Here is a 15,437-nt window from a genome sequence, read left to right on the forward strand (position 1 = left end):
TAAAACACCATGAATCATGAGGTTACAACATTAGCACAAAACAATTCTTTGCCTGCTAGAGTTGTCTATATTCTGTTAAGGAGCATTTCAGCTTTCATATTTGAAAATTCTCTGTCAACACTGTTAAAACATGAGACAATAAATGTCTGTCTGTAATTAATGTTTGAGCTTAAAACAAAAAAAAACACCCAAATGTTTATTGCCCAAAACAGCGTCACCAATAAGAATACCAGCTACTATTTTTGTCTAGTCTCTTTAGCCCTTAGTTTCATGGTGCTCAGTTTGTCAGTTATAAAGATTGGTTTGTTGTTGTCTTTTGTGAGAAGAGTGTGTGTGACTTGATCTTTTTATGAAATTTTATCTTGATGCAGCCACATCAGTTTTAAACATCTTTCACATTCTTTCTTAAATTACTCACAGCTGTAATTGGTGGTGCTATAGAAATCTGAGGGCAATTAACAATGTGTTTTAAGATGTCCTTTTGTTAAAACAAACTTTTTTCATTGTCTTTATGATGTCTGATACGTCTCATGTAGGTTTTTTGTCTTTTAATTTGTCTATTCTTACCATAACACTATCTAACCAAAGACACATTTCCACTTGCATGGACTGTAAAACACACACTACAGGTTTCTGTGGTGTCAACAGATGTGCTTTGCAGACACCGAATGTGTTGCCTTTGCTGTGCATGAAGATCCAACTGAAACGCACAACACCTTAAACTTTGTACGCCATAGTTTACTTGCTGCAGAGACTGATTTAATAAGATTTAAAACACATCTGGAGAAACAGAATTTACTTTTTTAATTTACTTTAAACTAAATTGTTTTGGGCCTTGGCTTGACTTTTACTCACCACCTACGCTTTGATTACCTTTGTAGTGCAATATGAATCTGTACTGTGAGTGTATATTCAAATTTGCATCCAGCGATGTGTGTGTCTGCGTTTCTATTTTGGGCAGATCCTTTTTTGTTGTTAGCGCACCGCTGCCTTGAGCGCGGAGGCCCCAGAAAGTGGAGCAGCACAATAGCTTTGATGTTGTGATGTCTGCAGGGTGGTGTAAGCGCTGCAGCCTGCCTGCTGTGTGGACGGAGACCGAGACGTATACAAGGCCCTCTAACAGCACAGATTAGTGTAATAGACCAGGACTGACACTCTGCTATACACACACACACACACACACACACACACACACACACACACACACATACACAGAGTAGCACAAATGATCATGAGGGAATGGAGTGACAGTAATACACTTTACATAATGTTACAGAGGGCTCATAACTGACTCACAGCTACTGATATTAAGTTTGTCACTAACTGACTCGCACTCTTGCTGGTGCTGATTCATAGAAAAACACCAAAAAATGAATAAAAAAACGCTCAGAAAGTAAAACATTCACACTCAGTTTAAATTAAATTCTAAATACATCCCAGATGGAAAACAAATACACACAACAGGAATACATAATGTGGAAATTTCCCCCTATACTCTGTTTTCAAAAATGACATTATCAAGCAGTTATTCTGCTAAATTTAAATTCCACCTCCCTCTTTGGCAATTCATCAGCAGAAGAGACGATCAAAGTGCTAATTATGTTTCATGCTTCAGGGTTTTCTTATGTGTATATTTTCAACCACAATTCTCCCTCCTCTGTGTGTTTTTTTCTACCTGGGTTTCCTCTGTGAGTTTATCCCTGTCTTCTGACAGCTCATGGTTGTGCTGTTCATCAGGGATCAGAGAGCGGAACGAAGCACTGTGACAATTTGACGCTGCCGGTTAGAGTGAACCAACGGCGTGACTGGTCCAGGTGTGAGCAGACTGTTCACATGATCAGTGATGAAGGAAATGCAAAATACTTGAAATACTTACATCTGACCTGCGCACTGTAGACCGAAGGGAAATGGGAACATTTAATTTTTAATTTGGGGTGTGAGGGAGGAGAAATGAGAAAAGCAAACAATGGTGCAAAGAGTTTAAGTTTCAGTGAAACAGGCATCCCATTAACCCTGCGATGACCTGGGACACAAAGGAGTTAACTTAATGGGGCTGCTGTGTGTGGACAGTTTGCGCATGAGTATGTGTGCATAGGTTTGGAAGAGGGAGATGAAACTGAAAAAAGGGCAATAATTATTCTTTTCAACCCTGCAAACATGCAGCAGAAGATGAATAATGCATGAGTTTATTATTATAGCCCCTCATTAATCTGACCTCAGACAGACACGCTGACCCATTAACTTAACAGGTTTGATGCTGAGAAATCACAGCAAAACATATGAATAATTATAGCATCATTTTGTGTTAAAGTCATTAAAGCTACAAATCGAACTGCTGTAAAATGCATCGAGGGATCCTCATTTAACGGTTTGGACTGACTTTATACTGCATGTGTTGTTTGAGTTCAGTAGTTTGAGACTGAAAATCTTCTTCTTCAAAACCATCACAGTCAGCAATTGCAGACCTGAAACGGCATGCACTATCAAGGTAATGGTAAAGTCATTGAGGGATGCAATTATACAGCTGGAATTAATGTAAGATTTGTTTTATAAGAGCCTAGCCAAAATGTTGCATCATCATGCAAAATTTAAAAATAAAAGACAGGGCTTTAATAGTGAGTGAGCACCTTTTACACTCTCATGATCCCCCTGCACCAATCATCCTGCTCTGTGATTGGACCTTTTCTGTTGAAGTGACTCAGTGGAAGATGATTCCTGAGCAGCTCTCTGAGATTTCTCTTTCTGTCCCTGTCAGCTTGAATTTACTGTAGTGCAGACTGGTCGTGAACAGACCAAGGAGGATGGCATTTAAGTGTGTGTATATATATGTGTGTGTGTGTGTGTGTGCAATAAGGTAAATTCAGAAGCATCTGATTTATTCATGTCCCGCGAGGAATTGTTAATTTTTCAACAGGTGAGACGTGGGAGCGATCTACACTACATTTCTGTATTTGTGTGCATATGCACGCGTGAGTGTGTGTTTTGTGCGCGTCCCATAACTGTCAGTCAGGAAAACTTGTTTTCCTGTTGCCTCGGCTCCTTCACAGCTCCTATCTCCCTCTTTCTCTTTTCCTTCCACCACTCGTCTCCTTCTCCCCGTCTCCTCCGTTTTTCTTGCTCGAGTCTCTTTTAGCACAAGAGCCTCATTTATTCATGCTTCTGGGCCCTTGATGCCATTTTCAGCTAGTTGCCAAGAACTCCTTTTTAAAAATTAACAGAGTCGACAAGTTAAAGAAAATAAATTAAACACATCGTTGCCCTGCTGGTGCTCAGGCTGGTTTCAAGTGTGTGCACATCAAAACCGCTAATGTGCAGAGAGTAAGACTGAACCTGAGAGAAGGTTATTTATACCTCCAGCTTAAAATGCATGCAGCAGTGTGTTATATGGAGCTTTTTCATGTGTTTTTTTGTGTTATTTCTATGGCTTCTGGTCCTGCAAGTTTCAGCTGCTTCCTGCTGCTCTCCTTTCAGTGCGCTTTGAAGTGAAAGAAAAGGAAAGCTATTATCATTTTCTTTATCCTAGTGTTAGCCTGGTGCTTTCTCTTCATGAATGCTTGTCTTCAGAAAGGATAAATACGTTGCTATTCGATCCTATGTGTGCACAAGTCAGGCACAGTACCTTGCATTGAGCATTCCTTATCCTGTATGTTTCAGTGAGAGATGCTATTAAATAATTGTAGAAAAGTCATTTCTATCCAGAATGGAGTAAATATTCCCGCAGAGGGATTACAAAATTCAAAATATCACTGCATCAAAGTTTCTCCCTCTCTACAAAGAATGGTTTTGATATATTGGGATATTGGCTTATTGGCTTTCCCGCCCCCAGCTCCTGGACTTAGTGTACAGATGTGAGAGTGGTATCAATCTTCTCACGTCGAACTTTTATAATATCCCTTAAATATCATCCTTATCCCGATGCATGATGCACTACTGTCTCTCACTGTACTTTATGTCGTATCCACACACAGCAAGCCTAGACTTTTCCCTTTTTATCTTTTTTCTCTTCTCTGACGCAGCTCTTTCACTCAGCCTCAGGGGTTGATCCACTAATTTTAGCTTGGCACAGAGGCAAAGACACAGATGAGACTCTTCTTGTTAATCTAATTTGCAAGTCAAAATTGTTTCTCTGTTCCTTCGTTGTGTTTTTCCTCCTCATTCCCCACATGCTTCCACCGTGATCTTCTCTTTTCCCCTTCTCTCCCCAGCGATTCAGCAGGTGCCTTTTGTCTGTAAGACATGTGGAAAAGGTCATGAAACACAGCTTTTGTAATGGGGCAGTACTGTGTACTGTGTGTGTGTGTGTGTGTGTGTGTGTGTGTTACATTGAGGGAAAGTGGAGAGAGCCTCAGTGGGCTGTGATAAACGCAGTCAAAAGGGAGAGCAGGCAGACTCAACACTGCAGGCCAAACACACATACACACATACACACACACACACACACACACACAAACACACACACACACACACACACACACAAATTACATTCGCCTCACATTAAGAACATCAACAGATGCTGGACAAGTGCTTGATTACATTTGGTTTATAACATTAGTGTAACACACGATTAGACTGAGTAGTTGCCTTGTTCACCGTAATGATCTCACTTACATTCTCAGACAAATACGCAGCAGTCACTACTGTTAAAGGAAAATCTGAGCCTAAAAGTGCATTTAAAAATAGTATTAGTGATCAGTCTTATATTTCTTGAACTGTTTTGTTGACTGGCTACTTTGCATTTCATGTACATATCTGGCCAGATCTGCACACTGGACTATACTGTAGTTTCTGAACTATATTAGACTGAACAGGCAATGTTTTGACTCGCACTGATTTAATTTTTGCTTGTTTGATCAAGACTCGTCTAAACTAGTGGTTCCCTGTCTTTTTGATTTGCGACCCCTTGGGAGGTCCCAAGTCCAACCCTTCAATTGGGAACCAATGGTTTAAATGTTACTGACTAAATATAGGCTGTGCATACCCTTCTGTATCAAAGTGACATTACAAAATGCAGCTGTCCGAAACATTAAACATCATTTTGCACTGACATAAAAAAAATCAATATACACAGGATGTGTCGTAGAAGGAATGCCATAATTATACAGGTGCATCTAAAACATTTTGAATATCAGGGAAAAGTCCATTGTTAGCACCAGAACCAGACTTTCACCAGAACTAGACTTTCTCTACAAACAGTAACTCTATAAGTTCAGCCACAAGTCACTGATGCTTCCTCTACTTTCATGTACAATACACAGCTGTATACCACACAGCTAAATGTGGTAGTATTTGTTTGTATTTCGAAGAAATTGCAAACTGACTTTGAGATAGATGTCGCAGGTTGATGGGAAATGTGCGTATCGAGAAGTCAGTAACTCGTGGAAGAATGTGAATGTTTATAAATTAATTATATCAAAAAGCATCTGAGGATTACTACTGGATTTCTCCTTATATCAGTTGTTTCTCTCTCCCTCTTCTCTGTCCTTCTCTCTCACTCCCAGTGAGCAGAGTATCTGCCAGGCACGGGCCTCCGTCATGGTCTACGATGATACCAGTAAGAAGTGGGTGCCCATCAAGCCTGGACAGCAGGGATTCAGCCGCATCAACATCTACCACAACACTGCCAACAACACCTTCAGAGTGGTGGGCGTCAAACTGCAGGACCAGCAGGTAACGGACAGAAGATGACTTCATGCTGCTGGGATATAAGTGTAGATATGGAGTTAATTTCAGCCATTTAGTCACTAGAGGGAGAGATTTCATCGAGCTGTGGGAGGACAGCAATATACAGAACATTCAGGCTATTTTGGATTGTGACTGTGGGGTTTCTTTTCAAGTAACTTGCAAGACCAAATAGTTGTTGTGACTGAAGGAGAGTTTAATGGGGAAAAAGTTAATAGCCTTATATCTTATGTTGGGCTAAGCCTCTGTCTGGGTTTGTGCGTGTGCATGAACCCTAGTGTTTCATTAAAGGTCTTTAGTAGCGCTAATCCTTCTCTGCTGAGACCTTCTTCCTCTCTGTCAGTCTCTCCAAAGGCAATGTCTCATTAGTACTCAGCTCTCTTAAGTGTGTTTATGTGTTTGCGTGTGTGTTGGTGATAAGAAACAAAACACACTTGCTTCCAATGATATTGTGTTGATCACATGCAACAGTAAATCAGAAACAGAATCGACAAAGATAGCCAAAAACATAACATTAAATATGAAATAAACTCCAAAATTGTCACCTCACAGCGAGAAGGTCGTGGGTTCAAACCCCGCTCGTCCCAGGCCTTTCTGTGTGGAGTTCGCATGTTCCCTGCGTTTGCGTGGGTTCTCTCCGGGTGCTCCGGCTTCCTCCCACCATACAAAGACATGATAGACATGGTTGATTGGTGACCCTAAATTGTCCTTAGGTGTGAGCATGAGTGGTTGTTTGTTTATGTGTGGCCCTGCGATGGATTGGCGACCTGTCCAGGGTGTACCCCGCCTTTTGCTCGATGGCAGCTGGGATTGGCTTCAGCCCCCCGCGAACCTGTACACAGGATAAGCGGTTGGCGATGGATGGATGGATGGATGGATAGTTAGTTCCTTGCAATGCAATTTTGTTGAACCAGTGACACAACACAAATCACTAAATCCTTTCAAACACACAGCCATCAATTCTGTGACATTTAAAAAGTCTTTTTCTGCCAGGAACACAACAGAGTTATGAGAATAGCGATCATGTTGTATTTTTCTCCCCAGCCTGCCATCTGCAAACAAAGAAGAATGGGCATCCAAAATGAAAAATCTTTTTGCAATTCTTAAACTACAGCTCCTTTTCTCATCTGTTCTCCTCTTTCTCTGCTCTCACAGGTGGTTATCAACTACTCCATAGTGAAGGGCCTTAAGTACAACCAAGCCACACCGACCTTTCACCAGTGGCGGGATGCCAGGCAGGTCTATGGCCTCAACTTTGCCAGCAAGGAGGAGGCCACCACCTTCTCCAACGCCATGCTCTTTGCCCTCAACGTTCTCAGTGCACAGGATGGAGGTGTGTCTCCCCTCAGTCTATCACACGATCATGGCACACTTGGAATAATGCTTAAGTAGCCTATAATGGATAATTTCCTTATTTTAGGAAAAGCTCACACACTTGTTACCCACCTGCCCCTCAGCTTCACATATTGCCAATTCAAAAAGCAGATTGAACAAACATTACAAACACAACTTGGGAAAAGTTCATGTGAGCAAATAAAATGCTTATCATCATCTTGAATGATTGTCATTTTTGGGACAGGTAAACTGACCTTTATCATAACAGTAAAAAGAGAGAGACTTGTCAGAGATGACAGTCACACACTTAGATTCTTGATGCAGCCTGTTTATAAATCCAGCCATATCAATAATGCAGTAGAGTGCAGCAGGAAGCCCCTGATGGAGCTAACAGTATCCTAACTCCCTTCCATACGGGGCTTCAGTTAAGGTCATTACCAAACAATAGAGTTTTTAAACTCACATTAGAGTAAGAAGGCGACACAGCCACTGAAGTTGTGCAACTTCTACATGTAGATCAACATACAGTAGGTGTGTATGCACTGAAACTGACAAACTGATCAGTGGCAGAGCTAGTCATACTAAGGTTAACAATGTAGCTTGGACAAGATCATTTATTGATTGTTGAAGGTTTGCAATGATCTGTATTTGTGACAATATCAACACACTCACAACACAATGGTAACTTGAAAGAGAGGGACAGTAAATACAAATACAGAGAAAATTTAAAAATGAAACTAAACAAAACTACAGTTGTGAACTACATTTACCATGTTGCACCTCAAAGCTTTGTGTGATGTCATTCTAGTTCGAGGCTTCCCATCTGTCAAATATTTGCCCTGATTAAATGTCTAGTGACTGAAAGCTTAGCATCATAGTAGTAGTAGTAGCTGTCCTACAGTATCAGTAGTAGTAATAGTTGTAGTAGTACTGGTGGCAATGGATGTATAGAAATTTCCTTCCTAGTAGTTTCACAATTTAAGAACAACAGCAACTACAAGAAATAAAAGAAACATTACATGTGCTCCTGTATAGACCCCTGCTCGGGTTAAAGCGTGAAACTAGAGTGATAGATGCAACACAGCTAATAGGAGGGTCAGAGCGGTGCCAGACATTATAGCTGGATACTGGATTACAGCTATAACTGGATGCAAATGCTGACTTACTGTGTTAGCCTTTCAAGTGTGACACTAGTTGTCAAAGTGCAATTGAAAATTGACAAAGATGCACTGTAACCAATTACATATAGACTTTTTTTCACTTCAGACATTTTGACATGTAATTTAAAAAGATTGTAATTAATAACATTAATAATGTTTTTTCCTGCTACAAGAGAAAATATGTCCCATGGGAAAAAAGGTCCATTTAAAGACTTCTTGCTAAAGTGAATATACATAGAATTGTTGTTGTGTGTGTACGGGCGTGTGTATACATATGTCTGTAAGGAAGGCAGACAAATATAAATTGGGGACTGACAGAATGAGAGACTGAGAGGCAGAGTGAGTACACAGCTTGCCAGTCATCACTCAGGCAGCAGCAGCAGCAGTGTGTCTCCCTCTGCAGTCCCCTCGGCCTCTTAATTAGTATGAGTCATTGAGAAGATCTCCCCTGGGTCCCGTGCTAGAGAGCAGATCTTTTCATCTGCCTAATAACACGGGACGGGGGAACAAAGAGGCTCGAGTGACAGCAGCCAAACACAAGTGCACAAATACACAAGAGAAGGAGGCACACACTCGACAGATATTAGATTAGCCTGTCGCCTTAATGCTACCAGCTCGCTATGATACAGCAGTGACTCCAGCTACGTAAGGAGATACAATCTGTGTGTAAAGGGGAACCAACGCTATCACACACACACACACACACGCACACACTGTAGAAAACATATTAATAGAAACACAGAAAAAGAGGCAATTCCCTCATGTATTTTGGTGTGTGTCATTCCCTTTGTTTCCTCTCTCCTACCTATCCTACGGATAGGTGTGCCTGCCCCCCCTAGTGGTAAGAAGGTCAAAACCTGACCTTTTGTCCTCAGTATTGTTCTCACATTGGAGTACAGAGTAAATACTGCAGATTGTGGTAGATAACCCACCAACAACCTTCCACATAACACTGTTTGTGATCATTCTTGTACCTATTTTCATACTGGCTTAGTCAAAAAGACACTTACTGTCGTACAGTAAGTGTGAAATGACCTGCTTGGAAAAGACCCATGTCTAATTCTACTCCAGTACTGAAATAATGTGTCATTAATCAAGTAAATAAACCCAAAAGGTGCTCATAACAGCTTCACAAAGGTGAAGAATTGCTTTAATGTTTCTGTTTCACATCATTCCGTATTCAGTATATAGAAATAAAGGCGCCTATTTTAAGGCAAATACTTAAATTAGAAAAAAACTTTAATAGAGTACATAATTAATTGACTAACTGAAGAAAGAGATTCTTAATAGGATTTTTTACCTTGGAAAAACTGTAGTTGACAAAAATGTCACCACAAAGTCCATTTAGTAGCTGTATGGGAGCTTTCAGTCATATCACACAAATCTCTTCAACAGGTGAAGTTTTTCTGAGAACTTTAATGAGGTTTCGTGCATGTGATTTTAAAAATTTTACTTGAAACTGAATTCTTGACCTTGGCAGAAGTAGTTGACAAAAAAGTCAGATCTACATTGAGAATGAGAATAATCCTAAACTGCATCTTTAGTGCTTGACCCTTGGCTGCCAGGTCAAATGTCAACTCTTCAGTGAACGCAACACATCCATTTATTTGAGTGAAACTTTAATCTCATAGCTCGTTTGAGATTCTGTATGTTCAAGGCTCATTCTGAACGAGAGATGCACATGGAACGGCTTGCTGTAATATTTGTCTGTGTAAGTGGCATTAGGCCGTGCAGCCTGCAGACAAACCTGACCTTTTGAAACATTAGCTGGAGATGCTCGCTGCGCTGCTGCTGCCTGGAGGGTGTGGGTTACGAGAAGATGACAGATGATACCGTTACTGGGTGGAGGAGGGGAGAAAGGCAGGCAGGTGAGGAGAGGGAGATAGAGAGGGAGGTGATGGAGGGGAAGGAAGGACAGCTGAAAGCAAGAGATGGTCAGCAGTGAGTGGGTCTGTCAATGCCTCTGTGTCTGCTACAGCCGGTTCCTCTTCTTCAGCATGTCGTGTAGGTTGTAAAGCCTGTGTGTGTGTGTGTCTGTCTGTGTCTGAACTTCTGCGTGATAATTATTATTTTAAGTTTGTGTGTGTATTTAAAGGTTGTGGTGTCCATTCCTACAACTGTGTGACTCATTAATGGCTGGGTAGTGTTGCCATCAATTTTTCCTGTCCTGTATTAGCATTACAGTGTTACTTACTAATACTAGCTACTTCTCTCTGGTAAAAGTCAATGTTTTAAAAGTAACTTGAGTTAAAGAAAGAAATGGCCTATTTTAAAGTTATTGAGCTTCTAGAGTAGAAAGAACATTGCTTCCCTGATCTTTATGACTTTCAAAAGTCTGAGTGGACAGGGTTCATGCATTATTTTAAGTGAAAATTGTGGCTCTTACAAATTAAGAGCACAAAATGTTATCTTCTTTGATGACTGACAGTTCAGTCTGCGGGTTTCTGATTCTTACTGAGAACAACATTCATACCCTGTGATAGAAGTTATTTCAACTGTGATAAATGAATCTAGCTGAGTAAAAACATAATTAAAACAATCATCTGACCTGTAAACAGTAATCTAGCTGAGTAAAAACATAATTAAAACAATCATCTGACCTGTAAACAGTAATCTCAACCTTTTAAATAATTGGTGGAGCAACAATGCAACATAATTACAGCAACAGTTGGATCTGTGTGTGTCTTGTGTTTGAGCAATGCCTTTTTAGAATCCTGTAGTTTGTGTTGTCTGTGTACTGTATGTTACTGTTACTATTTGTATTTGAACCAACTGTCTATTAATTGATCTACGTGAATTTAACTGACAATTTTGATAATCAGTTAATGTTTTTTGATTTTTTATCAAGCAGAAATGCCATTCTAATTGACATTAACATTCACTGCTTCTGTATACTAAAAAGAAAGGAATCCCTGTCATTCTTCTGGTTTATAAAGTTGAAAATTAGATATATTTGGTTTTAAAGAACCAAAACAAGCAAGTTGAAAATGTTACTTTGGGTTCTGAGAACTTGTCATTCCCATTTTTCACTACTTCTGACAGATTGAACTACTCTAACCCTAACCCTTTTAATGGACTTTGGCCCAGTAACTAACTAACCAATCTCAAAGTTACCAGAGCCTAATTGGCCTTAAAGGAATAGTTTTACATTTTGGGAGAAGTTTAATACCACTCTCATGTCTGCCTGTTCAATATGAAGCTAAAGCGAGGAGACAGTTAGCTCGGCTAAGCTTAGCACAAAGACTGGAAACAGCTAGCCTGGCTCTCTCCAAAGGTTAAAAAAAAATTCATCTACCAGTACCTCACAAGAAACGAATTGTATAAATGACAGTGTGTGGTTTTATAGGGAGTTATGTGTCTGACTATTACAGTGAGCAGTGACCCGGAGTCTTGTCATCACAGTGCAGTTTCCACGTGGAGACTCCAGAGCCAAAAAACAACACACTGTTGGCCAACCCATGTGTATAGACAACACATAAATGACTAAAACTACCATTAATGGGAAAATCTCTTGGGAAATTGTATGCTGTCTCAGACCAAATCTCCATTGTAGTCAATATGAAAACATGGATTGAAAACTAAGAACAGTAAATGTAAACCTGATGGAAGTCAATCAGGAAAGTAGTCAGTAGATTAATCATTAATAAAATAATCAATACAGTAGTTGCAGCTCTACGAGTGTTGGATGAGGTATCTGACTGTAGGCATGATTCAGGTCTTGTGTGTGTTATTTTTGGACTTCTGTTACTTGATCAATGGCGGCCATTAGCACCATCGGCTCACCAGAGAGTCACTTCCATTAGAGATGTGAGCAGTGGAGAGTGTCCTCAGTGGGTATTGACCCTGAAAAGGGCCTCACAGTGTAGAGCTTTCAAACTGCCTTTTATTAGACAGAAGGGGACAGAGTCTTTGGAAGCTACCCAAATGAAAAACATTAATGTTTTGGTTTTGCTCACATTGCTGAGAACTTCCCATCAGCGTTAAATAGCAAAGCAATCATAAATCAACAAAATAAAAGTCTTTGCACTGCAAGGTTTTCTCCTCTGTTCCTATAAATTCAAAAGGATTTAAGACTAACCCCATTTCTCAATTTCAAAGAGAGGCCGGAGCCAAAACACAAATGTGTGTGTGTCTGAAGTTGTTCTCGGGAGGAACAATGAAGATTAATATTGTCCCAGAGGAGTCTAGTGATGACACAAGTTTCACTGAAAACTGATGCTTCACTGTGATTTGATTGTAATCCCTGAGTTGATGTCCTCTCGTCCTCATCTTATCATGTCTTCAATTAATTACATTCCCTATCTGCTTCCCCATCTGCAGATCCCACTTGCAGTGTTAAACGGATTACATTCAAGTGCCTAGTAGTTTACATCACAAGCAAGTGGGGGAGATACTAGAGTCACACATGTTTCATATTGAGCCTCCTCTCCTGTGATTTCACATATGTCAATAAACAGACTTTAACTCTTTTAACACAAAACTTTCCACGTGGATTTTGATAAAACAACCAGGGATGACCCAACTGTGAGCTTTCATAGCACAGATTTTACAGATTTGTCTAAAGGGTGAAATTTTAAGACAGAACTCTCTTGTCTGTGAACTTCTCCAAGAGCAGACACTACAGAAGCTGAAGTTGTGACTCGGCTACCGCAGACGACAGAGTTTCCTCTGGTTCCAATTTAGGACCATCTGCTTTGAGAGACGCTCAAACACACTCCAGACCTCGCTCAACCACCCTGTTTTTGTTCTTTAACACTTGAAACACTGAAAGTTGTATTTCATCACAGAATAATACTCACAGGTCTCTGGCTGATGTGTGTGTCTTTCTGCTTATTTTGACATTTGGGTGAATTTAAAAAGGAAAGATACATCTACCCAGAACATGTGCGCTTGAGATGGGTGTATATTGTTCTCAAACGTGGGTAACAGTGAGTGAGTGAACATGAGCAGTTTGACTGCAGGGCCAAGCAGCCCCCCTTCTGTGCATACACACTTTGTATTCTATTCTACTATGTTCTGCTTGCCTTCAACTGTAAAAGTGGAAGAATCAATTTATAATCATTTACCTAGAGTGAGGGATTGATATGCTTTTCATTGCACATTACTCATTACAGAAGAAAGAGGACATAATGATCAATTGCTGTTTAATTCCCTGCCATTTAGTAGTTAATTGTCTTGACTGGGACTAATTTCAATTAGCATTATACTGCTTGTAATGGATTTTTGAGGTCAACTTCACTTTAACTACGTCTCTTTCTCTCTCCCTGCTTTCATTTGCCTCTTTAGGTCCAGCTGTCCAGCGCCAAGTCCAGAATGGACCAACTTCAGATGAGATAGAAGCTCAGAGAGCGAGGTAAAATTTCTTAACCGAAAACAGTGGAATGGTTAAACAATATTTGAAAATGTTTAAAGCCTCTGAAAACATCACATCTTAAGTACTTATCTGTAAAATTAAACATGTATTAACTGTTTGGACAAGCAGTAAACACAACAGTGATATGGTAAACGTGTTAGAAAAAAGTTGCTAATACACAACCAGCAGAAACATAGCAATATTAGCAACCATTTCTTTCCACCTGGAAAATTAAGTCCAAAATTCACTGTCCCACGGCCCCTTTAACATATATGTTTTTATTTAATTCATTGTTAATATGAAAATATTGGTTATAGCACCTTTAAATATTGACAGAATTAGCAACATTCAAGTTTAAAGTTTGTAGGAAAATGTTTGAAGTGATTATTTATTAACATTTAAAAATGTTCTGACTAGGGCAGAAAATTGTGTTTTCAGTGCTCATAGCAAGATGCTGGTTGAGACTCCTCTGTTTAAATACTAGAGTGGGGTCATGGAGACAAGCAATGCAACAAAAGCACAGGAACAATTTCACAGTGACGCTCCAAAGACTGGATTTTTGGAAAAGATAAAAGATTCTCAGCTATATTTAGAGCGTCCACCAGTGACTCCTGCCTGCTTCCAAAATGTTTACCGGTGAGACTTCATGTATTTTAGTGCAGGTACAATGGCTTGTTCAGGACAGAATTGTCTACAAACCAGTGGATGAACTTTACGTGAACTCCAAAGAGTATAGTGATTAGGATTATGCAGTCCAATGTGTCTGACAACCTATTCCACAGAGAGAATATGAACCCTAGCAACTGAGATAAGCAGACAGCTGCCCTTAGTGACTTTTATTTCTATTATTCCTGTTCCCCTTTATCCCATCCTCGCCTTAATATCCTCTGTCTCCCTCACAGGAATATCTCCCATGGGTAACAATCAGATAAAGAAAGTGAGCTTTAAAAAAGGCTGAAACACAAGACTTTTTCAGAATCATAATGGCAGATTGAATATTCCAAAATAATGCATGAGTAGTATTGGAAATGATGCTTGAGGCAATTTCCAGGGCTTACTAAGCATTCTGCAATTCCTCCACTTTGGTTACTATTCCTCTCTACCCTTCAGAGACAGACTCAGGCACAACTAGGTCTTTGGTGCTGTTTTTAAACCTATTTCAGCTCTGCCTGTTGGTTCATCCAAATGCCAAATGCCAGGGCTTAAGAGAACAAATATGATGGGAGTTAAGGCTCTATCTGATCCCATGTCTGATAAACTGTACCTCTGGCACAAAGGATTACGTCTATGATTGTCGGGGGAGATTGTGTGCTTATGTGTACGGGTTTCGGGTGTATGTGTGTGTGTGTGTGTATGTCAATGGACGCAAATTAATTTGACTGAGCTCTCTCCAGTGGTACCAGAGCAGTATTGCTCAGCCGCTCCTGCTGTGTGCGCTGCTGTCACATCGGGGAGGTTGCTGGCTCAGCACTTCTCCTCTCCAACACACAGCTGGAAAATTCCACTTCCTCTCCATGAGCTGTCTTCTTTCTGTCTCTCCTGAGTCGTGACATACATATGCTTCTCAAATCAAAGACACAGATGTGAGGAAAGACGAGGGGAGGTTGATGAGAGCTGGGAGGGGGGCTGTTGTTAGGTGGAGAGTGGAGATAGACGGAGATGAAGGTATGAGTGATATGGGTTTGGACTGACGAGGAGAAAGACGTTTACTTCATGCTGTAATGGTACATGGGGAAACTGTGCAGCGATGCCAAAAAGTTTTTTGAAATGTGTAGACAAGTAGATGACTACACAAATGAAAGCTACATTCAGCATGGTGACAGCACAGAGAAAATTTCATCTGCCACAACTGAGATGCAATTTTGCAGAAAATAATGGTCATAGAAACTAAAGTTGCTCTTAAAAAGCAG

At 40.3% G+C, this 15,437-nt stretch overlaps 1 protein-coding gene across 2 annotated transcripts in view; it reads left to right on the forward strand.

Moving 5' to 3' along the window:
- Positions 1–15,437, forward strand: part of evlb (Enah/Vasp-like b) — a 33,559-nt gene that overhangs the window by 11,755 nt on the left and 6,367 nt on the right. For both annotated transcript variants that reach the window (XM_038727854.1, XM_038727855.1), the window contains exons 2-4: positions 5,499–5,667; positions 6,835–7,012; positions 13,461–13,527. In XM_038727854.1, the coding sequence (XP_038583782.1) occupies positions 5,499–5,667; positions 6,835–7,012; positions 13,461–13,527 (414 nt within the window). The remainder of the gene's footprint in view (positions 1–5,498; positions 5,668–6,834; positions 7,013–13,460; positions 13,528–15,437) is intronic.

The sequence above is a fragment of the Micropterus salmoides genome, unplaced genomic scaffold (assembly GCF_014851395.1).
Source record: "Micropterus salmoides isolate LMB-PRFRI ecotype aquatic unplaced genomic scaffold, ASM1485139v1 Ms_hic_scaffold_18, whole genome shotgun sequence".
NCBI lineage: Eukaryota > Metazoa > Chordata > Actinopteri > Centrarchiformes > Centrarchidae > Micropterus > Micropterus salmoides.